General features: G+C 39.6%; 1 protein-coding gene across 1 annotated transcript in view; it reads left to right on the forward strand.

Moving 5' to 3' along the window:
- abca12 (ATP-binding cassette, sub-family A (ABC1), member 12) overlaps positions 1-22,741 on the forward strand; it is a 62,456-nt gene that overhangs the window by 2,065 nt on the left and 37,650 nt on the right. The window contains 25 exon segments of the mRNA XM_054615935.1: positions 1,072-1,222; positions 2,358-2,461; positions 3,129-3,202; positions 3,816-3,986; positions 4,150-4,343; positions 5,030-5,148; positions 5,497-5,597; positions 6,339-6,485; positions 7,230-7,396; positions 7,649-7,782; positions 8,421-8,560; positions 9,150-9,311; positions 9,581-9,789; positions 10,159-10,292; positions 10,829-10,943; positions 11,748-14,375; positions 15,553-15,665; positions 15,890-15,957; positions 16,425-16,573; positions 16,776-16,906; positions 17,260-17,402; positions 18,945-19,112; positions 19,349-19,566; positions 20,593-21,540; positions 21,734-21,840. Of these exon segments, the coding sequence (XP_054471910.1) occupies positions 1,072-1,222; positions 2,358-2,461; positions 3,129-3,202; positions 3,816-3,986; positions 4,150-4,343; positions 5,030-5,148; positions 5,497-5,597; positions 6,339-6,485; positions 7,230-7,396; positions 7,649-7,782; positions 8,421-8,560; positions 9,150-9,311; positions 9,581-9,789; positions 10,159-10,292; positions 10,829-10,943; positions 11,748-14,375; positions 15,553-15,665; positions 15,890-15,957; positions 16,425-16,573; positions 16,776-16,906; positions 17,260-17,402; positions 18,945-19,112; positions 19,349-19,566; positions 20,593-21,540; positions 21,734-21,840 (6,795 nt within the window).

The following is a 22,741-nucleotide window of genomic DNA, read 5'->3' on the forward strand; positions in this document are numbered from 1 at the left end:
TCTGATCAAACTGAATGACCTGCAGTAGCCTTGAAGCAGGTAGTATAGTGTTGCGAATTACAAACACACAGAACTATTTAGTGCTTTTAAATCATTCCTTGTGATGTGTGACTTACTATTGTTGAACAGTATTTATGCTGTTAAGTGCTAAAATATAACATTTGCATCCTCCGAGGACTTGTTTTTTTAATTGTGATTGAATAAAGTACAAAGTTCCCATTATTAGATTTGCGCCTCTTGCTGGTCCGTTTTGAATTTATGGATACAAAGTTGTTCCCTTTGTTGAATGTATTTGACCCTTGATTTCTGATGTAATTCAGTTCTTCAAAGTTATTTTTTTGTTTAATGCTTCATAATGTCTTCCACGAATGCCATGTTACTTAGCTTAGTCAACCTCTGTTTACTAAGCTATTGTTTTCTTTCTTAGAATTGTGGTGTGTCAAGTTGGTTTCTGAAAATAAATAGCAGAGTGGTACTGTACCATGCAGTCAGTCTAGAGGTTTGACTGTAACTCAATCCTCATATCTCTGTGTCTTTGGTCTGAATTTAAGTAATAGCCGAGATTCTTTTCTGACAAAAGATGATAGGAGTTATTCATTGGCGTATAGACAAATGGAAATTAGGAGCTCAGGATCCTGATCTTGTGGTCAGAGATATCCCTACAAGCCAACACCTCGTCAAACAGAAATGAATAACAAATTGGGACGATTCATACAAACATTTGATCCATCAAAGTTAAACCATCTATAAAAAATGCAACGTTTCAGTGTATTCTGGTGCATGGGTTTCCCTTTTAACCTCTTGGTAACATTGTTGTTGAACAGTTTAAGTAGTGTTTATGATATTTGCCCACTCCCTATATATAGTTAATGATATGACCTTGACTTGAATGTCATATTTAGGCTTGTAATTTACCTGTAACCCACTTCAAGTAGTTCCAGTGAAATACTTTTGTTTGCCAAATTGACATAATCACGAACATGGTCTCATGGGATTTTGAAATAAGTCATAATGGAGGTGGCGTTATCAAGCAACCTCACTACAACAACAACTTTGTCATGTCTGCTCCAGGTTTTGTGGGACCCCGAAACCTACCCAGCGCAGGCTTCTTCCCTTTCCTGCAGACCCTCATGTGCAACACAGACAGCAACTGTCAAAACAGATCACGCCTGGTGGACCCGGCTGCATTAAAGTCAACTAAGTCAACCTCACGGAATACAAGGTACTCCCATTCATCTGTACATATTGTATGTGATGTATTATCTGACCTGTACAGAAGAAAAAACACATATTTATTATTTTTGTATTTAAAACTTCTATTATGCTTCATCATACGTCAACATCTTGAACATAGGGAATGTCTCTAGTGACTCTATTGGTGTCACATGATAAAAAGTGTAAGCAGAGGACGAGTGAGTCACAAAGGAGGGACACACCTTACCATAGAAGCATCACATGAGATGATTAGTGCATGTGATCATGGAAATGTAACAACACCAGACATTCTCCTGTGGTGGAAGGGAAGTCAAAAAGCTGAAAATGAATTAATATTTTTTTAGAATAGCTATTTTCTTTCTTTTATTCTACTATTAAGATAAGATAAGATAAGATAAGATAAGAAAAGATAAGATACGATATACTTTATTGTCCCGCAGGGAAATTTGTCTTGGACAAGACAGCATCACAATCTACATGCCGGCATAGAACATAGATCAGACATACACTCGTGCATAAGCATGCTTAAATACACATGGCGACAATTGTTACGAATAATAAAATGAAATAAAACAGGTGTGATTAACACAGATAATAAATAATAAAGTCATAATATATTAGTCTCCATTAAAATCATAATACTACTTGTTGCTGTTTAATAATTTAATGGAGGATGTAATAAATTAGTTTTGTAACATTTTGTATAAAGTAGTAGTAGTTAAAAAAAAACTTATATATATATATATTTTTTTTTTTTGTATTTTACTTTAAACAAACCTGAAGACACTTGGAGTTGCATAAATGTATGTGAACAATGAGCAGCTTTTATAGAAACCTGTTTGTTGTAGTTCAAGTATTAACTAGATTAGTTGGTGGGAATGGCTCAGAATTGTTTTCTCTACTTTTGTTTCTTAAGCTATGGTGCTGTCACTGAAATATGAATTACAGACGCTTGAAATGTGGTGTCAGGTAGAAAACCTGTTTGTTTAACCCTCAACCTACTGTAACCTACTGTTGAAGGATGGATTACACAAACTTCCACCCCACCTAACCTCTATGGAAAAATCCTTGAAGACAGAATAATATATTTGGTTGATCATTTTTATATTGCCTCATCTGATCCCTTTGGCTCTGTATTACAGATCAAACCCACTGTTTCAGGGGACAGATTTCTTTAACTTCACTCTCCCCAAAGACTCAAGAAATGATCCTGCAGCACTGATTGAGGCCTTGAACAGCCTTTTGGGTATGTTATTCTCATTCACAGACCTTTCTTTCTATGTACGTACCCAAATCACATTTTCATGTTTTCCAGTTAAGTTTCACACCAACAATTCTGAGTAAAGTTGTGCAGTTTATTTCATTTTTGTGTCAAGCAGCCCCATTTTTGTTAAGGCACAGACAACCATTTTAAGCATTTTATGATGTTATGTAGCAGAGACCTAATCAAGAAGATTGAATAGCCACAAGTATGCAAACAGTTCTAGTAGATCCGCCTAAACATTAGGAAACAACCATCGGAATCTTATTTAACTTGATTAAAGAAGTAGTTTGATATTTTGAGAAATTGGCTTATTCGCTTACTTGCTGTTAGTAAGATCAGAAGATCGATAGGTATCTATCTGCTCAATATGATGCTGGAGCCAATATAGAAACTGCTTAGTATAAAGACTGGAAACAGGGGTAAACATCTAGACTTTGGTTAGCCACTTTGGTTTTGTACAGATTAAACAAACAAGTTGGGTGTTCATTTGTGAGTTCTAGAGGTGCTGGTAGTTCTACCTGGGAAACAAAGCAGTCTTGGACTTTGTATCCTCCAGCCCCTTCTCATGTTTGCATTATAAGGATATATTAACTATTACTGTAACTGCTACATTCAGACAGTTTTTCAACAGTGTGTTCTTGTCTTAAAGGTTCATCTAAACAAGGAAGCTCTCATAATGCCTCTATCATGAACGCCATGAATACCACTCTCCTGGAAAATCAGGTGGGTAATGTGTTGGGAAAAACAAAACAGCTGAGAATAAGGAACAGCCTGTTTACTCAATCAAATGCCATAGAACTGAACCCTTGTTTGGTCTCTTCTGAATCGGTTATTGTCAAGAACAGATGATCCCTTATTCGCTGACAAAAAAAAAAATAGCTTAAAGGAAAGCCTAGAAGGCTTATTTAAAATTCAAATTTCCCTTTGTTTTATTTCCTCTTTTATAAGTGACAATGCGGAAGGACATTCAAGATTTTAAACTCTCAACGTCCTCTGCAATAGGACATTATGCTTTAGCAGAATTGGGAAGGTGTTAATGAAGCATTAGCCAATCATGATTCTGTAAGTAGAACAATTATAAATCAATTTAATCCCTAGTATTCAAGCCACTCATCAAAGCCTTCTAAAATGACAACACCAACAGCAATAAGGGATAAAAACAACGACAAGCAGTGTTTTAAACTAAAGCTTGCAATGTGTAAGCTATTAGACTGATTTTCAAAGTGAATATTGGCGTTACTTTGGTATATGGTACATTCATTTCTTTAATAGTTAGACATAGTAACATTTTACAGATTTATTGATTTTAAACATTTAATGCATAACTGCTATCTAGGAGACCTTGGACAAAATGCTGGAGTCAGTGAGCCTGTTGAAGAGAGCCGTCTGCAAAATGATGCTGCCCATGATGAACATGACATCACCCAAACCCCACTCCGGTGCTGTGGTCGCTTTCTGCAAGTCCAACAGCACGGTGTTAGAGTTCTCGCTCAACACACTCAACCAGGTGTGTGTTTCTACATGTATACATGTATGAGCTTGTTCTTATCAGGACAGTGGGATTATGCTGGTGATGCTTAAGTTAAAACTTTTTTATTTATGTTTTATGTTGACAAAATTAAACAAGTCACGTTTGTTCTGTTGACTTTGGAATCGCCTCTGGTTGTCAGATACTGACGGATCTGATGCTGAAAAAGCCAGATGAGATAATGAAGTTGGCTGGGGCTGGGGTGTTGGTCTTCGATAACCTGCAAAATCAGACGTCGCTGTGGGAAAGCCTTCTCGCTATTCCCCGACTCTTCTCTTCCGGTTCTATTGACCAAGGGCTGGCCAGTGCGGAGGCCCTTCTCACCAACATACAGAGGTGATGTACTTTCAATGATGGAGAAATTCAAAAATGAATGAAGGGAAGCTCTATGAAGGTGTTTATTTATTAAGAAGGTTAAGAAAAAAAAAAAACATGTGAAGGGAATAGTAGAAGTATGCTGTGTTATACTAAATATTTGATAAAGGCCCCGACACGTTCTCTATCAGTGTTATGGTAGAATCCACCGTTAGCATGGCTTATTTAAACAGTTTGTAAATCCTGTATTCAACTTTAGTGAATTTGCTTGATATTCTATCGGTTTATTTCTGAAATGAATTCTTGATTTTCCTAATTACTAGTCTCAAGTGCTAAAGTGAAGTGAATCACCTGACTTTAAAGATATGCGAGACAAACGTTTTAGTTTCATATTATGGTTTATACGTGAGAAACCCAAACACTACAGGCTGTTTTAGCATAAATAGATACCAGGTTAGAAATACTGGACTGAGCTACAATAACAATGAACCCCAGTGACTTTAAATAAATGAACTCTACTGGTATTGGCTTTTTAAACACTCGGCCCAGCCCTGTTTGCAACCCACAATATCTGAGACTTAAGGATTTAGAAAAGCAGTTCTAAAACACAGTGTGTGTGTTTGTCTAATCATTAGTTTGACAAATGTTTGCTGCTGCTTCTGTCTTGTTTTGGGCACTAAATGTTTTTCACCCCCTGGTCTCTCTAGTGCTCTGCATATCATCCAGAGCATGTTCCCTGAAGCCGGTGCCTCACTCTCCACAGTGCATCCACTCCTTGCTGGAGGCATCAACGTGATCCACTATGCTCAAAACTGGCCTGGCAGAGGTAACTTTCCATCAGCTGCACCGAAGATACCATACATGAGCCAGGAATGCTTGACACATTTTATTTTAATTTTTTTTCTATTTAATGGCTATAATGTGTATTAGATTTATATTTTTTATAAATATGAAGATAAATTCACCACCGATAAGGCTACTTAATATACCTTTATGTTACAGTATAATTTCTTAAAATGCTGGATAACAATAAAGCCATGAAGTCCTGTTGCTAGACTCCACAATTCATCTTTGATATGAAAACACCAGAGAAATGTTGACTGTCAAGTTTTGTGCTGATCTGCCATAAAGAGTGTAACAGCAACACCTGACCTTGTGATTTGGTTCTGCTTAGATGTGTCCATTACCCTTGGAGAGATTGTCACGTTGCAGAATGACTCACTAAGTGAAATGGTGAAACGTGTTCTACAGGAGGTCAAAATACCACTGGACAAGGTACGTGTGGACTATTATCAAGAAATAGACATAACACGGCATGCCTTTCTTAACTCTATGCAAATAAAAGGTGGTTACCAAAGACAAATCTTAATTAGATTCATTGCCTTAATTAGATTTGTGTAATTTCATATCACATATTGTAAATTTCAAGGCTAAAATAAAAGCACAGCAGCTCTAGCTTCAGGGTTGCCAAACTGTTCTAAACCCACTGTGCAGCATGTAAGTCTCCTGCGCCTCATTTGTCTTGACATTTAAGCTACGAAACCAGATTTGAGACAGGAAAGTCAAGCTAAATTGCCGATTATAATATAAAAGAATAGTTAAACATTTTGGAAATTGCTCTCATTCACTTAAAATTAAACTTAGCTTAGCATAAAGACTGGAAACTGCTAACCTGGCACCAATTCAAGGTAACAAAACCCACCTGCCTGGATTTTTTGTACCTTTGGACCGAGCCAGGCTGAGTCCGCTGTTTACCAATGTTTCCAGTCTCAATGCTAAGCTAAGCTAACAGTCTTTTTTGCAGTAGCTTCATATTTAAAGGAATGATATGAGACTGTTACCTACACGAGCACAAATATTCTTAGTGTATTTCCAAAAAACTTGTTTCATTTGAAGCAACGCTGTTTTTACTACTGTGTGACTATTTGTGGTAAAATTACTCCATAAATGAGTCACCTCTCAACAGTTTGAGCACAGTTTAATTATATTTACTGTAATTCTCTCCCTCTGCTCTAGGCTATCAGCCTAACATTGGACCGAGACGTGGTGAGCTCTCACTTGTGTGACAACAGCAGCAAGCCATTGTGGTTAACAGCAGCGTGCAGCACAGGGACAGTGGACATGCTCCTGGGCTGGATCAGCCCTGATAAGGTGGCAAAGCAGGTGGGTTAGAATGATATGAATGTTACCATCATCAAGAGTGAGAATCACAGATATCAGAAATGATTCACCTTCTTGATGCGTGTGGGTGGCAATTTTCTTCCTACAATCACACTCGTACTTTTCTCTCATGTATCTTGTCTGTGTTCTTCTGCCCTTGCTCTTAATTTGCTTTCTTCAGTGCCACCTTCACTTCTAATTGGATTCAGAGAGTGACAAATAATTAGTCTAGGCCCAACAAAGAAAGCTGCTGGCCATAGCAACACGCAACTGCGACTCCCAGGTCGCACCTGGGGAAAAGAAACCTCAAAGTCATCCAATTAGCACTGCCACTATGGTAGACGTGTTTTGATGAGATAATTCCCAATCAGAAGCTGTTAGCTAACACTGTCGTCACTCTGTGTACCGGCTCAAACAGCCAGCCGGACATCAATCGGCATTCTAATGCTGGCATAACAGGATCAGGTTTATTACTAAGCAGGTTCGAACATAAGAGGAATTTGCCTTTTACTTTGGTGCCTGACAATTAACATAGTAAGAGAAAATAGGAGATAAAAGGAATGCCCTGCAACAGTCGAGAAACATAGATAAATAAGAATTCCTATCAAAATATGCATTTGTAGAGATTTTTGTTTAGAGACAGACAGCACTAGAGCAGAAAAAGAACTTTGTTGATGTACACGTTGGACTTTTTCTAAAATCTTATTCAACTCACCTTCTCCCATGTGTAATCTGTATCATTTCCAGGCTCTCTTGGTATGGAGTAAGAATGTTGCTCAACATGACGTGTCCTTTGCCAAAGGGCTTCTGCACAGTCTGATGGGAGGTGTATCCCCAGAAGGACAAGGAGGCTCCAACATCACGAGGACCCAGCGTAGCGTAGAAACACAACCGCAAAACATTGAAGAGGATCTGTAAGTACAGTACTGTACATGGCCTATCAGACATAAAGCAAATCCATCAAGGGCTACTCTTTTTTCAAAAACTTTAAATCAAATTTAGTGATAGTTTTTGCTTAAGATAGTTTTTGCTTAAGAGATGTATTTTATCGGGATGTTGAAACACATTTTTATACCGTTCCTTCTTATTTACTACATTATTCTTAGAAGGAACCAACTAGAAACCACCTTGTGTTTTTCTTTCTCACCCTCTCTGCACATCTGAAGGTTTTTAGGGGTTGGTCAAGTGGTGTTGGAGATTTTAAAAGTTGTGCCGGAGCTTGATATGGTCGTCCAGAGCATCCTCAGAACTGGATTTCAGTCCATGAACGCCGCGACACTGGCTCTTGATACTGTTGAAGGTAAAACTACGACACGTCCTGCTAACATTGAAGCCTCAGTCAAAAAGATTGCATTTTCAAAACTATTAAAAGAAGCTTTATTATTTCTTCTAACATTTTTTCCTTATCAAAATAAAATAGATTTTGACAGAAAACGTTTCGTTGTCAGCCCTCACAATGAAAGAGCCAGGACAGAGAGACAAAATCTAAAAGTTAACACTTTCCCAGGACATATTATGTTCAGTGTAGTATGACTTTCTTTGTCACATACTGCTACAGTCACTATTGTTTTCTCAACCTGGAGTTTGTGTACTATATGACCCAGTGGTGAATGGAACAAGTTCACACCCTTTCTCAGGGGACTTATGAAAGTTCTTGAATCAAAGAAGGACTAAAGGAGTTATTCTGTGGAAATGGACACACTCACACAAAGGAAAATTATAACACTTCATTAAAAAACAACTCCCTGAGATGTAATGTTCAACAGAAATTGTGTGATAAGTATGTGACTTAACAGTGTCTAAAGGAGGATTTCTTTTTGAATTGGATTGGAAATGTACTTTTGTTTTATGACATATCACAGAATATAACTGCACTCAATGGATCTAGATTTTTCTTTGTTATATATATTTGTGTTCTATACTCTCCCTGGTTTGCAGAAATGATGGCCTGTGTCCTGAAAGACGCTGATCAACTCCAAATGACTTATCAAACCTTGCTGACAAACCAGCCTCAGGCAACCGTTTGGATTGGTCATGTCCTGGACAGTGTGATGAAAATCATTGAAATGATTCCGACGGTATGCTTATAATTTTCTTATTAAATTTTTACACTGTGATTGATGATTAAAATAGACATTTACCTTAGTTTCATGTCCAAATAATGTATGTAATGGATTGCATTTTGCTTGGGTTAAAGTCTGTCTGACTGCTACTGAACAGAGGCTGTAAGGTTTAAGCTGGCAGTATTGCTGTAGTGACATCTCGCAGTAACAAAATTGGTGTATACATTGTTTTCAGAAACAAAAAAAGAGGGCTAAAACTGCAAAAACAAGACGCAGGTTGCAAAATTCAGCACAAATTAATTTTTACTTCGAACTGTAGTTATTTTGTCAAAGACATGTTGAGCAGCCACGCATTGTTGAAAGTTGTGTCATGAAACTATGTGCAAGAATTCCTTGATGACAATGAACATCTGTCTGCCATAATTTATTTCCCCAATGATCCGCTGACTGTATTTGTGCCTTGTAATACTCTGATTTATGTCGATTTGACTTTCTATGCTTTCATTATGGGACACACCCATTTCTGGGCATGACGTGTTTGAGGTTTTTGATAATAGTAGGGAAAACACTTATCAGTCGGTGCGTTTTGCCTCTGTTTGACTAGATTCTGTCTCAGCCTTCAACATGTGAGGATATCTTGGGTCCCTTTGAGTGGCTCTTAAACACAGAAAGCATAAAGATCGAGTTGTGGAGATCAGTGATCTGTCAGAACACCTCTGCTCTACAGCAAGAGCTACTAATGGACTGGCTGCCATTGGTTCAGAAGGTAAAAGTTAACTAAACTGCATATGAAGAGTTATTGTGTAAAAACATAAATAATGAATGAGTCCTCCTCCAACTTAATGCAACACTATTCACTTTTCTTTATTTTTTTGTCGGTATTTTTGTTTTGGAGCAAATTATCTTTGTTTTAGGGTTGGATTATTCTGTATTGTATTTAATCTGTCAATATGAAAATCTGTAGCAACAGATCCCTACATGAACACACATTCATTACTAATGTTATAGAGAAATACTAATATTATGTTTCCACAGGTACAAGACGTATACAGCGCCCTGACAGCCCAAACGGACTACAACGTGACACTTCCCATGATTCTCTCTCAGTGGCACGAGCTGTACAATAACAGCATGCAGTTTGGCGTGCTTTCGGACAAACTGGCCAAAAAGATAATTGGAGCATACTGGATGAACTGGATGCCAGACAACAGCACTCATGATGTCACTTGGACTCTACAACAAAGGTTTTGAGAAAGGGCTGAAGATGATGCTTGAGTGATTGTCCAGCAAGCCTTCATTCTAAATTACTACCATGCTCTCCATACCTGCTTTTGATTTGAACAGATGATTGAAAATATGATTTAGAATATTGCTATTTTGTAATTAACAGTTAAGTTACAATTTAAAACTCACATAATGTCTTTAACTTAAAAGATTTAAGGCCCAGGCCAACCAACATTTGGTTGCAGTGAAGACTTTGGACAAATGATAATTTCAGTCAATTGAGCGGAAGCAAGAAATTGTGTGTTTTACGTTTTGCGCACAATGTCTCATTTTATGCTGTCGGTTATCATTTCATTGTCTAAAAGTGTTGTGCTTTGCTTTGCTTGTAGTGTTTCCTTGTTCATGGTGAATTTGGGAGAAAAGTTTGAGGAGACTGAGATGTGGCCCCAGGTAAAGAACTATTTCCACATGGTTTACTGGATTTTGAACTACAGGCCCGGTGTCACAACTCAGCCAACAAACTGTAAGTAACATTTTATTTTTTCCCTTAACTATCAAACGAATACATAAAATCCATAGTGCAAATGAGGCCTAAAAGAGTTTTCAACCATCAGATTCAGAATTTTATATTATTATCAAAATGTTATTCAATTAAGGAGCAGGATAAAAAGACTGCTTGTCATCACCCACACAAAAGGGGCTTTTTATTACTATTTTTTTTCAAGACATCCTTTGTCTGTTAAAATTTGTATTTATCTTCATAAATTTAAAAAAAAAATCAATTCATAGTATTATTTGAGATTATATATATCTCCAGTAAACCATGACCAACAAAAATAAATATCAGTGCTTTTTCTCTTTAACTGGCCCTGTGCACATCAAGTAAGACAGGAAGTTGCTGGGCCGCTACAATGAAGCTCTCTGAAACATGCAGTTCAAATATATGTATTCATCATTTAGTGCCAAAACAAATTTACCCAAAACCAAGTCATAATTTATTTAACATTGTAGAAGAAACACAACCAATTAAAGTCTTTATGCATGTGTCTCACACTTTAGGTTCTATTAACATCTCCGACCTAGCCATTCACTGTGATACTGGTTTGAAATGGCCACAGTTTGTTCAAGCAGCTACTCAGGCTCTGATGTCACCAAACCAAGACGTCCTGGTGAAGTAAGTGCTTGTACTTGTTAGTTTTAATGAATGATGTCTTTTTGAACGTGGACCCAATGCATGTATTCAATATGCTCTGGAATAACATTTTCTGTTCTCTTACTGACTTTCATTTGTTGATAGGATGTTGACTTATTTATTTAGGATGGTATGAAAATATATAATGATAAGAAGAACTATACCACTCACATTACTGTTAAACTATAGTCGGCAGCTGGTTAGCTTCTGCAGAATAGCAACCTTAAAGCTATGTATGGGACTATTTCTTGGTTGCCAACCTCACAGGGATGACAAAATTCCTGGAAGTGACTAAACCTGGCCAAGAAATAGTTCCGCACATAATCCCCAATAAATCCACAAACTGTCATTTTTACACTACTGATTTTCTACTGAATAAACAAACCACAAACTAAATATAATGTGTTAATTTGTGAGTTTTAGTGGTACTGGACAGGGCCAGGCCAGCTGTTTCCCCTTGTTTTCCCTCCTAGGCTTTGCGCAAAGCTAACATAATCTCAAGCTTAATATTGAGTGGACTGATATGAGAGTGGTATCGGTATCCTCAACTATCAGTATTCTCAACTAACAAACCAGAAATGAAGAAGTATATGTCAAACCATTCCTTTAATTAAATGATTACCATGAATTGGTTTGTAATATGATTAAATGTGCAGCGTCTCTGCACAAATACAGAATTCAACATGGCACAGACAGAGTTTTAACACAAGAAGTATTATTTGTTGTTGTTACTCATAGAAATTTCAAAAATTCTGACATTTTTCCACTCATCTCTTTTTTCTGCAGTTGTCTCAAAGGAAGTGTGAATCTGTTGCAGCAGGTATACGGTGATGTCTATAAACATTTGGCAGGATCATATTTGAAGGAAATCAAAGGTGGAGATGCGCTCTCTTTCTACCTGATAAACCTGATGCAAAACCTGGATGGCTTTGTCAACACGATCTCCATGCTTCCTGACCAAAACACCACTAACCCTGATGTCATGCTCCCCCTCATTGGTAACCTGTTGCAGTCCACCGGTCTGAGACCACTGCTGCCTCTGCTCTTCAGTGATGGGCCCCTGAATGTCTCCGCTGTGCTTGATGTTGCCTCAAAGCTCGGCAGGCTCAACCAGAACATTTTTACCTTCAATGAGACGGACCCGACGATGCCCGAACTTGAATGGTTGCTAATGCAGTTTTTCTCCTTGGAAGGTAACCTCACCATGTCTCTCTCACACATCATGGGACACACTCTGCTTACCTATTCAGACTACTTCCAACCTGACGAAGTGGCCCGTCTCAGAGAAGCCTTCCAGCCTTTCACCAACCAGACCTCGGCAGGCCTTGTAGAAGCCATCCTCAGTGCGATGGAGCTACTGAAGAACGTGATGGATTCTCCAAACGATGACCCAACTAACATCATTCTTGGGTACCTACGCCAGCTTCAAGGATGTGTGATGTCTCTGTACAGACTTTCAAAAATCCAACATGTGACGTTACCGAATGGGCAGCTTAGCACAGCCAATGTCACCGAACTCCACCTTATTGCCAAGGACTTTCTCAACCTTTTCAGCCCTGAAGGCCTTCAGAACCTGTCTCAGGCTGGACCAGATGCTGCTCAGAACATTATTGCAAAAAAAATTGTTGCATTCCTACCACCTGAGGTCCAACAGGACGCTGCTCGCTTTCTCAAGGATTTCAAAGCTCTGCAAAATCAGATGACAGAATGTGCAGAAGGCAAAAACTGTTCGGCCGGGATCTCAGAAATCTTTGCATTCCTAGATCAGATATTAGACATGATGCTCTCGGCCAACGGTAATGTAACCATCAAACTAGCTGCGACCAACTCTGTTCTGGAGGGACAGGAATATGAGGAAATTACATCCTTGTTCTTCTCACTCCTCCTGTCCTCTAATGATGCTGCCTATGTGAAAACATTCAAGCAGTTTCTTCATTTCATCAGATTGATCATGGCTACACCAAATATTACTGTGTCTGATGTCCAGAATGCTCTGCAACAGGCAAACCTCACCCTTGAGGAGCTGAACGACATTGCTGCTCTAGCTGGAGCTGCCAACATAAACGACATGATGGTAAATGTGATGGAGATTGTCAATGTTCGACAGTGTTTCGAAAAACAGAGTAGCCCGATGATGACAGAAGAGTGTGTTATGGGATTGATAAGCGGTGTCAGCGGTTTCCTGACACACTTACCTGCTCTCCGTAATGAGACAGACATCCTCTCCCTCATCCCGTTATTTGTCAATAGCGCTATCAGTGATGGTGTCCAAGTTGACTTCAGCTCCAATCCTAACATGGCTGTCGCACACATCCTGAACAGCACCCTGGCCAATGTCAAGATGAACCTCCAGCTAAACCAGCTGTACACTCCAGAGATCATGAATGAATTCACAGCGGTAGAGGGTCTAATACAACTGGTTGCCAACACTGAACCATTTAACAATTTGAACAACACCTTGCTGATGAACCCAATGTATGCTCAGAAAGTATATCTAGATATTGTGGAATGGTACTTGAAAAGACTGGAAAATATCACCAGCGCAAGCGCCGTATCAGAGCTCCTCTCTCCCTTTTACTACCTCACACAAATGCAAGTCACATTGCAGCTGGCACAGCTGGATTTCAATTTGTTTGTCAGTGAGAAGGTCGAGTTCCTGATCGACAACCTCGAGTACCCAATAGATGGTGCAGGGGTGAGAAAAATTGGCCTGACAATGGTTGAGATTCTCCGGCGTCTATTTGAACTCATAAAGGGCAACCTAGAGGCTCAGAATAACCTTCCAGGTGCTAACAAGATGTTATGCAACACAACCATTCTTCATGTCACTGAGCTCCAAGTTAAGCTATACCTCGACCTCATAGAGAAGTGGATGAAACAACCAAATGTCCCGTCGGTCCTCAGTAGTATGCTCCAATGGGGAGACCCCGCCATAAATGTCTCCACCCCTGTGACAGACATCCAGCACCTGCTGGAGACGATGGCTACTGTTCTCAGTGATGATCAACTGGCCTACCTCTCCGTCATTGGCAATATCACAAAGTCCCTGAGCAAAGCCCTAATGGTGGCAGAGCAACCAGGTGGCCTACAGAGTGACCACTTCTTAGCTTCCATCTTGCAAGTCTTCCAAAGTGCTATGCAGATCCTAACCGCGGCCACAGGCCCCCTGCCACCCCCTGTACAGCAGAACATCATGGAAATTGTGCAGGACTCACTTAAGCTCATTGTCCAACCAGACATAAGTGTTGCCTCATCACAAAACATCTCCCTCCTCATCCTCAAGAGGGCTGAGAGCATCATCCAACAGACAGTACCAGAAATGTTCGCTGAATACCTGCTTGCTGGACTCAAAGTAGTTACCATATATTTTGAGAGCATCTCCGGGGCCAGTGGACCAGACAGCTGGAATAATTTGTGAGTAATTCTGCTATTTCCATAATACTTCTTTGGACCAAATGAAAAAGGCAAGAGATTTAGCACCCATTAACAAATGTGGATACAAATAAGCTGTTACAGAGGGAAAAAAAAGATATTACCATTATGCTTTTAATTAAAAGGGCTGCATGTAGGGAAGGACCCACTATCACCTGACTGCAGTTACCCGAAGCTCTACAGAGTATTTTAGAGCATTAAAGCTCATAGTTGCTATTTTCTGGCCTACAACTTCACAGTTTTGGTTCACTGTCATCTGCAGGTAGCTGTTTTTAGCAAAAAACTAAAGCTAGCTAAAATCCACTGTACGCCACACTCTAAACAATTTCACATTTCATACTTATGAAGTTTATTACTTATCCTCAATCATTTATACAGGTGACTGTGTCAGACAAATATCATTAGTACTATTTTCACCACTATTTTCATCATAAATTAGTTATTCTGCCGCTATGGTTTAACAACGGCATTCAATTTTACTTTAACTGTATGATACAGTTATTAAGAAATACTGTAAGGTACTGTTGTAAATACACAGTAAATTTACAACAAGTCATTACAGTGTACCCGCTGTCCGGCATCAAACGGCAGACACGCAAATTTAGCTACTAGCTTGTGAACATAGTGTAACGTTAGCTTTTAGTAGCTAAAGAGCCAGATATTTCCCTGAGGAGTTGTTGGAGAGCAAAAAGAGTCCTAACATTGGACTTGCATTGACACTGTTTTTCCAGGTTCAAGTATGCAGTTGTTATAATGGAAAAGACTTGGTTGAACAGGACATTTTTAGACGCCTTTTTTTATCTGTGTTAAAGAGGCCAAGTTGCAGCGGCTTTTGGTTCTACTGTCATAGATAAGGGTGGAGTCTATCATCTCACGGTCTACTAGCTGTTCTGAAAGAAAACATCTGGTATTCATACACATTCCTTGCTCTGTAAATGGAAAAAAAACAATGCCATACAATACTATTCAAGCAAGGACAGTGGAGAAAAAGAACCTGTCAGTTGATGAAAGCGATTAACAACCACAGGTCCAGATGGATAGATGAAACTAAAAAGAAAGATTGAGCGCATGCAGGCCTGTAATCCTTTGATAACATTGTATTTGACGTGATGACCTTTTGATGAGTCACATGAGATATTGATGTGCTTTGTTTCTTAAGGATTCTGGTTGAGATGAAAACAGTCCAGAGCCTACTAAAGCCAAACAGCACCGCCCAGGCCTACGTCTCTGTCCTCATTGAAATCACTCACTTTATCTTGGAGTCTGGCCAAGGCAAGTCAGCTTTTCCGTGTCACTGTGGGTGTTGAATCCTGATGAACTCTGATGGAGTGGAGGTCGCATTGTGCACTTCATTATTCAAGCGTCGATGCCAGACAGCCTAAGAGCTGTAGATCAAAGTAGCACAATTTTTCCAAGTTTCACACAGGAGATTATTTTTGTAGGTTTGACATTGAAAATGAGGTCCACTTTGTGAACAATATTTCATGTAATTTCAGGCAACATGAGTCTCTGGTCATCTTTTGAGAGTGCATCAGTAGAAGATTTGCCCATCATTCTTTGCGAGGTAAGGCTTAAAACACCATCACATGCAAGCTTATTATGCTTGTTTGTTTTTTCCTTCTTTCAAGTGTGAATACATTTTGTAGGAAAAATAAACATTTAAAGGTCTGCAAGTTAAACATTACATACAATTAAAAATGTAATGCTGATAAAACATTTCAATGCCTTCTGTGTTGCTATGGAAACCATTGGCCAACATCCAGTTCCAAACCACACACGTCTAAAAGCCAGTATTAAGGTTTTGACACAGACCATTTATCATCATGGACAGTCAAACAAAACAAAAACATGATTCCTTTCATTTATTGTTTATGGGTCTTGAACTCAGTGTTCTTTTGATATGAAATAGATCAAAGGGCATATGAAATACAACTCCTATAGTTGAGTGAGGCATTTAAACACATAAAATATGTGTGTGAAAAATGGATGAACCCTTTTCCCCCCTAATTTTCCCCCTTTTTTTGCTGTCAGATGGGCAAACTCTTGAGCAGGCTTTGGAGTATCGTTGTGGGAGGCCCAGGCTCTCAGACAACTGCTCCATCTCTGGGGGGCTTTGCTCATCTTGCTCCGGTCCTGGAGCAAGTGATGACTGGGAATGCAGACCAAGACACATGGCTAAAGTAGGTTTAAATACCCCTTCTAATGGAAACAAACCAAACAAGAAATTGCCTGATGTTTTTTAGGCAGCAGTTTAATAATAAATTACCTGACTTTTTGTGGGAAATTATATATTTTTGGAATGTTCATAATAGAAACTGTTTAGAATAGAAAGCTTTTTCCACCACAGTTACCGTAAACCAAATCCCATATGTGTTGTCACAGACTTGAAGAGATACTACATGCCCTACTGTCAACCGCCAAAGGAACAGAACAATGGGACAGTGTCCCATCTGTTATCCTACCGTTTGAGAAAATCATAGGAATTACGGTGAACAACATGCAAGCACAGAACGGTGAGGATAATACTGTTGTCTTACATTTGTGTATCCAGGACAGGGACTTTTTTTTACAAGAATCATCATTGTTATAGAAATAAGAATGAACAAGACTCATTGACTGAAGGTAGAATTGTTTCCTATGTTCAGTACAAGTAAAAAAAAAAATAAAAAGATGTCACCTTTAGACTTGTTTTAGTTATGCCTGTCAAAGAACACGATTCCTACAATGACACACCTGAAATAAACCTGAAACAGCTGTTCATAAGTGTCTCCTGTATCATGTAATAAAAAACAATTTTGTTAAATATACCTAGTTTTTTGTAAAGCCATTAATGTTGGTCAAACCCTCTGTCTTTCCTTCCTCCCAGAGATGATTCTAAGCCTTCAGATGCCTGTGGTGACCCTGATCAGCGAAATTGCACAGTCTTTGAACTCCAGTCATTTTAACTTTTCTGAGTTCACGGAAAGAATGCAGCTCTCCATTGAACGCACGGTGCAGACAGCTGAGCAGGTTAGACTGCTACCATTCTTCCTAGGACACCCTTTGTACATACTGTGTCTCTGGGTTTTGTTTCTTCACATTTGCTGACCCTTTTCTTCTGGACAGGTTAGCGTGTGAGAGAGAGTGAGGTGAAGGGTGAGCTCCTGTACAAGTGCATGACTTCATGCATTATTGCAAATCAACAATACCTATATCTTATCTAGGCATCACACTTTATGTCTTGATAGATTCCATACTATTGACTGATGTAAGAGCATAGTGGGGGTGTGTCTTTCTTTTGAATCTTTCCATTTGCACATTTATTTGCCCTTTCAAAAAAGGCTTTTGACAGACAATGTTGTCATTTCAGGACACAGATAACAGGACTTGGCTGGTTAGCACTTTGAATGACATCATCAGGATCCTTGTTGTCTGGGATTTGTAACTTAAATTATTTTTACTTCATCCAAAGGTTAAGAACATACCGTGCTTAGTGGTAAGAAGTCAGTGGTAAGAAGTGTTGCTTTTGACACTGATAAATGGCATTCTGATATAAAAAAAAAAAGACTTAGGTCCTTTTCAGATTTTATCACATATTTTTCCCCAAACTAGAGCCTGAGCCATACATTGGCAAGCGGATATTTTCTTAATTAAAATGCAGTGTGGTAAAATGTAAAGCCACAACTAAACAGTGCTCAAAGAATGATTATGAAGTTTTATCAACAGCTCTTACACTGTGTCAACAACAAATACAACTTGATAGATATGGGATATACTGCAGGGCTGTTTTATTGGATCACATTCGATTGTGCATTTGCACCTAGTAAACAGGTACCACTCGATCATTTCCTTGTCGATAACAGGATGAGAAGATTGATACCATTAACTAATTGGCAGCCGGCGTTAGCTTATTTAAAGCAAAGACACCAACCTTCTCATCTCTTGGCAACAAATTAAAAAGTCTTATTCACCAAATGTCAAACTGTAACTTTAAATTTAGCAATAATGCTCTTTCATGTTGCGTCAGTCTGCTGCTCAAAATTTACAATTACATTTACAGTAACTGTGAGGTTCTTGGTTTACCGTGTTATCGGGTCACAGTACATATCTTTCTCATTTATTTATATCATTATAAGTCCAAAAAAGCAGCATTAGATGGACTCATGATGAAATATAGTAGTGTAGCAGAGCACTATTAAAGTGTAATTCTTTTTTTTTGTGTGTATCTCAGGATAAATCTTGCTACAATCTATCAGAGATTTCTGACTCTGGCTAGAAACTCTGACTAGCTGACCCAGTGTTTGTGCAGACTCATTGTGTATGCATATAAGGCATGTGTGGGTGTGTTCTTGGTATGTCTGTGAGTAGCTGTGATACCTGTGTGAGACTTCTACCCTTTTCTTTTCTTCTCAGTAAACTGCATGAACAGAGAGATTATAACATTTCCCTTGTGCCTTTGCCTTTTGTCTCGCCAATATTTTGTTCTTTTTCCATCTAAGTCTTGCAACTGAACTGGTTTTCTCTGAACAATACAAATGAAACACGATAAGAGTTTGACAATTCCCCCTTAAGGCTAACGGCACACTGGAGTGCGGTGAAGTTCTGAAGACATGGGAGCCGGTGAGAGAGGCAGCAGGGTTGAGCCAAGCCACCGTGGCTATGTGGTGCAACGTCCGCCTGCAGCCTGTTCTAGAGGCCTATGCTGCAGCCCAGACTGTCAACACACACATGAACATGAGTGTGAGTAGATGCAAGGCAAATTAAAAAGTGAAAGTGCAAACAAACAAATTTGATAGAGGAATATTATAAATTAAGTTTGTCTCACAAACCAAACTGAAATATTAAAATGTGTGCCAAAGAAATGTAACATTTATTAAATTGCAATTAACAGTTTCCCCACTTGGTGGCAGTGTTGATACACAGAGAGAGCTGCCACATTGCTAACAGTCCATCTCTGATATTTGTTTTCTGTTCAGCACATGGGTGTGGGACCAATGACTTTGAATGCCACATCTGCCCGGATTGTCAGGACTGTACAGTCTCTCTACCAAGTCACCATTAACAGCAAACTGGTGACAGAGCAGCTCATTGCAGCTCTCTCCAGCCAGCTCTCTAAGCTTACGAGCCAGCCTCTGAGCCCGGAGGCACAGCTTCACTGGTACAAGCAGCTCCAAGACATGCAGTTGCAAAACAGGTGACTATTTAAAGCCATAATAAGATTATGTCATTGCTAAGAAGATGTGCCCTTCCCTCTGGTTATTATTTACTATGCTTAACAGGAGAATTCATCAGAAAAAATAAACTCAGAAAAGGTTATTTGTAGTCAATCTGGCAACCCAGATCCATGCAGTTATTTATTGATGAGACATTACATTAAATTAACCCTGTAGACTCCCAAAACCTACATGTGAAAAAAAAAAGATTTGATACATCAGTGTGGTAGAATGAAAGAGCAACTGCTTCTTTGTATGAAGAGAAATCTGTCATAGCATACTTTTTCCCCCCATTTTTTCCCTAACCTGTAGACTTTAGTATATCAGACAGACCAAACCACACTGACGCTAAAGGTTATGAGGACAATGATGCAACCATATCAAAATATAGTGCAGCCTTAAGCCAAAACCCACGAGAGAGTCAGTTGCATCCTTAAACAGAATCATAGACACAGACTCACTTATACATACACATAGGCATGTGTTGTTTTAACATTATCCACAATGAACCAGTCGGACCAAACTGGAGTGATCACATTTGCATTCAACTTGATTCATTTAATGTGATTCTGCCTGAATAGCAGCTTAACCATGATTCAGCTAGCTAAGACATCCCTTTCAAAATTGATTTTCTATTATATGCCAGCTGCAATAATGAGCCAGGCATGGTGATAAGGATCATATTTTGCATATCACAGGGAAACCATCAGGTCTGACTACATGAGTTATAGATCATTGATCACAGTGGAGAGACTCCACAGTCTAATATCAAGGATGAGATGGAAAAGAAAACTATGCAAATAGGTATAAAGCAAGATGATGAAGAAATATTAATTCTGTGGAATCACTGTATGAAAGAAGCAGGTGAGAATTAGTCCTTAGTCCATTGTCCATAGAAGTGCTTACAATTATATATTTTTTTCCTATTCATGTTGCCATTTTTTACACATAACACTAAATCTATAGAATGACCTTGACATTCATTCAATTTCTCCCCTCGCCCTCAGTTTGTCTTCCTTCAAAATGCTGTCAGATGAGCTGATAAGTGTGGCTCCTTTCATCCAGCCTTATGTTGAAGCAATAGAAAAATCACTGGGCCATGTCCTGGACAACTACCATCTCCTTCCATACAACACCTCATGCCAGGACCTCCTTGAAGAAGCAGCAATGATCTTCCTATTCTCTGCAAACATCACCGGAGACGATATCTTCCCCATGATGTGGGGAAATTTTTCCCAACTCAATGAAACATCTCTTACCGACTTGATAGGGGAAGCGCTAAAACCGGTGATTGACATGAAGATATTTGGGAATGTGCCTATGGTTTACCAAGCCTTCGAGCAATTTCTGGCGTCCAACGAGTCAAGCATGATTGTGCAGAAGGTGTCCACGCTGTCTGCATGGTTGGGCTCCACTGAAGCGTCTGGACTGGATCTGCTGACTCAGGCTCTGCCCAAAGTGTACGACATCCTCAGGCCTCTCTTGTCTGTTCTGACCGAGATGAGTGTGGACATGCCAGCAAACATGGAGCTGTTCGAAGACCTAGCTGGAAACATAATTGCAATGCTGAGGGAGTTGGTAAGCACCGGTGGTCTTCTGACCCCCATGCACCACCGTCCCGGTATGCAGGAGATGACTGCCAGTAACCACACGAAAACGAGGGGGATCCGACACAGACGCGAGGCTCCGTTGATGCTGGCGAGGGAGCCCATGGACGACTTCATAGACCTGTTCTACATCAACTACCCTGCAATGTTCAAAGCCATCTCTGTCCCTGCTACCGCAACAGAAATGATGGACACAGTCCACATGCTCTTTTCCAACCCTGATCTGAGCGTGGTGGTGAAGGGAGCTACAAGCAACATGCCGTGGGCCATGAATGCCGATCAGGAAGAGACCATTGATGCTGCTCTTGGAGTGCTCTCCTTCTTCACTCTCCCTACGGCGGCTCAGATGTAAGTCTTATGTGCACCTTACCAAATATAGCTTTAGCAATAACAAAAAAAAAGAAATTACATTTTGCCTTATTTTCAGTATCTCACTTCAGGTATAAATTTGGCCCCAGCATCTAAAAACAACAGCTTTTTCACCGTTATGTTACTGTATTGGCCCCTGTTATATAAACAGTCTTTGTTTAATCTTCCCCAGGTCATCAATGGATCTACTGACAAATGCCGCCGATATGCTTCCCAGAGGCTTTCCATTCTCCTCACTGCTTAAAAATCTCACCAGAGCACTTGCCCGTGAATCTCAAGGTAACTTAACGGTTCAGATCTACTGTCTCTCTGACTCAGTCTGGACAGTTCGAGGCTTCTGTGTCCAAGGGCCGATTTATAATGAGAAATGTGTACTCATTAGTTAAATGGAGAATCCCCAGATGAACGATGCTCTATTCTTTTACTTTCTCCAAATTAACTTTACCAACTGTCTCCCTGGTGAATTCCCTCCCACTCATGCTTAAGTGCTGCTGTAATGTAGAGCTCACACTGGTGCTGCAGCTTGTGTTTACATACCTGCTGTGACAGTATGTATGTATAAGCACAGTCTGCCAGCCTGTGCCATTAACAAGACACACAGGATGGAAGAGTGCCACCCCCTGTGTCTGACCTTCATGGCTTAAGGGACCATTGGAAGACCATAAACTTTTTGTTAATGCTGTAGTTATTGTATACACGATTATAGTGCAGCATAATTCATTCTGGAGATATGAGTAAATACTTCACATCAGCTTAGCTCGAGCTCCCAAAGAGCCCGAGACCATATGGCCCTTCTCCAGCAGAAAGCCACTCAGCACCTTTTTAAATCTCATTAGCAAAGTAGAATTCAATCACTTATCCTGTCCGCCCGCGCTAAACGTCTCCCCTCGCACTCACACAAGTGGACATCTATGACCTCCTTTTAATTGGCGTCTGTGCTTGTGTGATAATGTTTTTGGTGCATAGAATTGCTTTGTATAAGCAGCTGAAGCAGCTTCACTTCTCTCAAAACCCCACCCCTATTCTATTGTAATTGCAAAGGGCCTCTAGGTGTTGAGCAACCTGAGATTAAACATTCCCATTGTCTAATTTTGGCCTAATTAAATATTCTGTCATCACATCTTGCTGCCTGAGGTGGTGCCTTTTTTTGGGGGGGGGCTTGTCAGATGTGTTTTAATGC

This window comes from Anoplopoma fimbria, chromosome 16 (genome assembly GCF_027596085.1).
Source record: "Anoplopoma fimbria isolate UVic2021 breed Golden Eagle Sablefish chromosome 16, Afim_UVic_2022, whole genome shotgun sequence".
NCBI lineage: Eukaryota > Metazoa > Chordata > Actinopteri > Perciformes > Anoplopomatidae > Anoplopoma > Anoplopoma fimbria.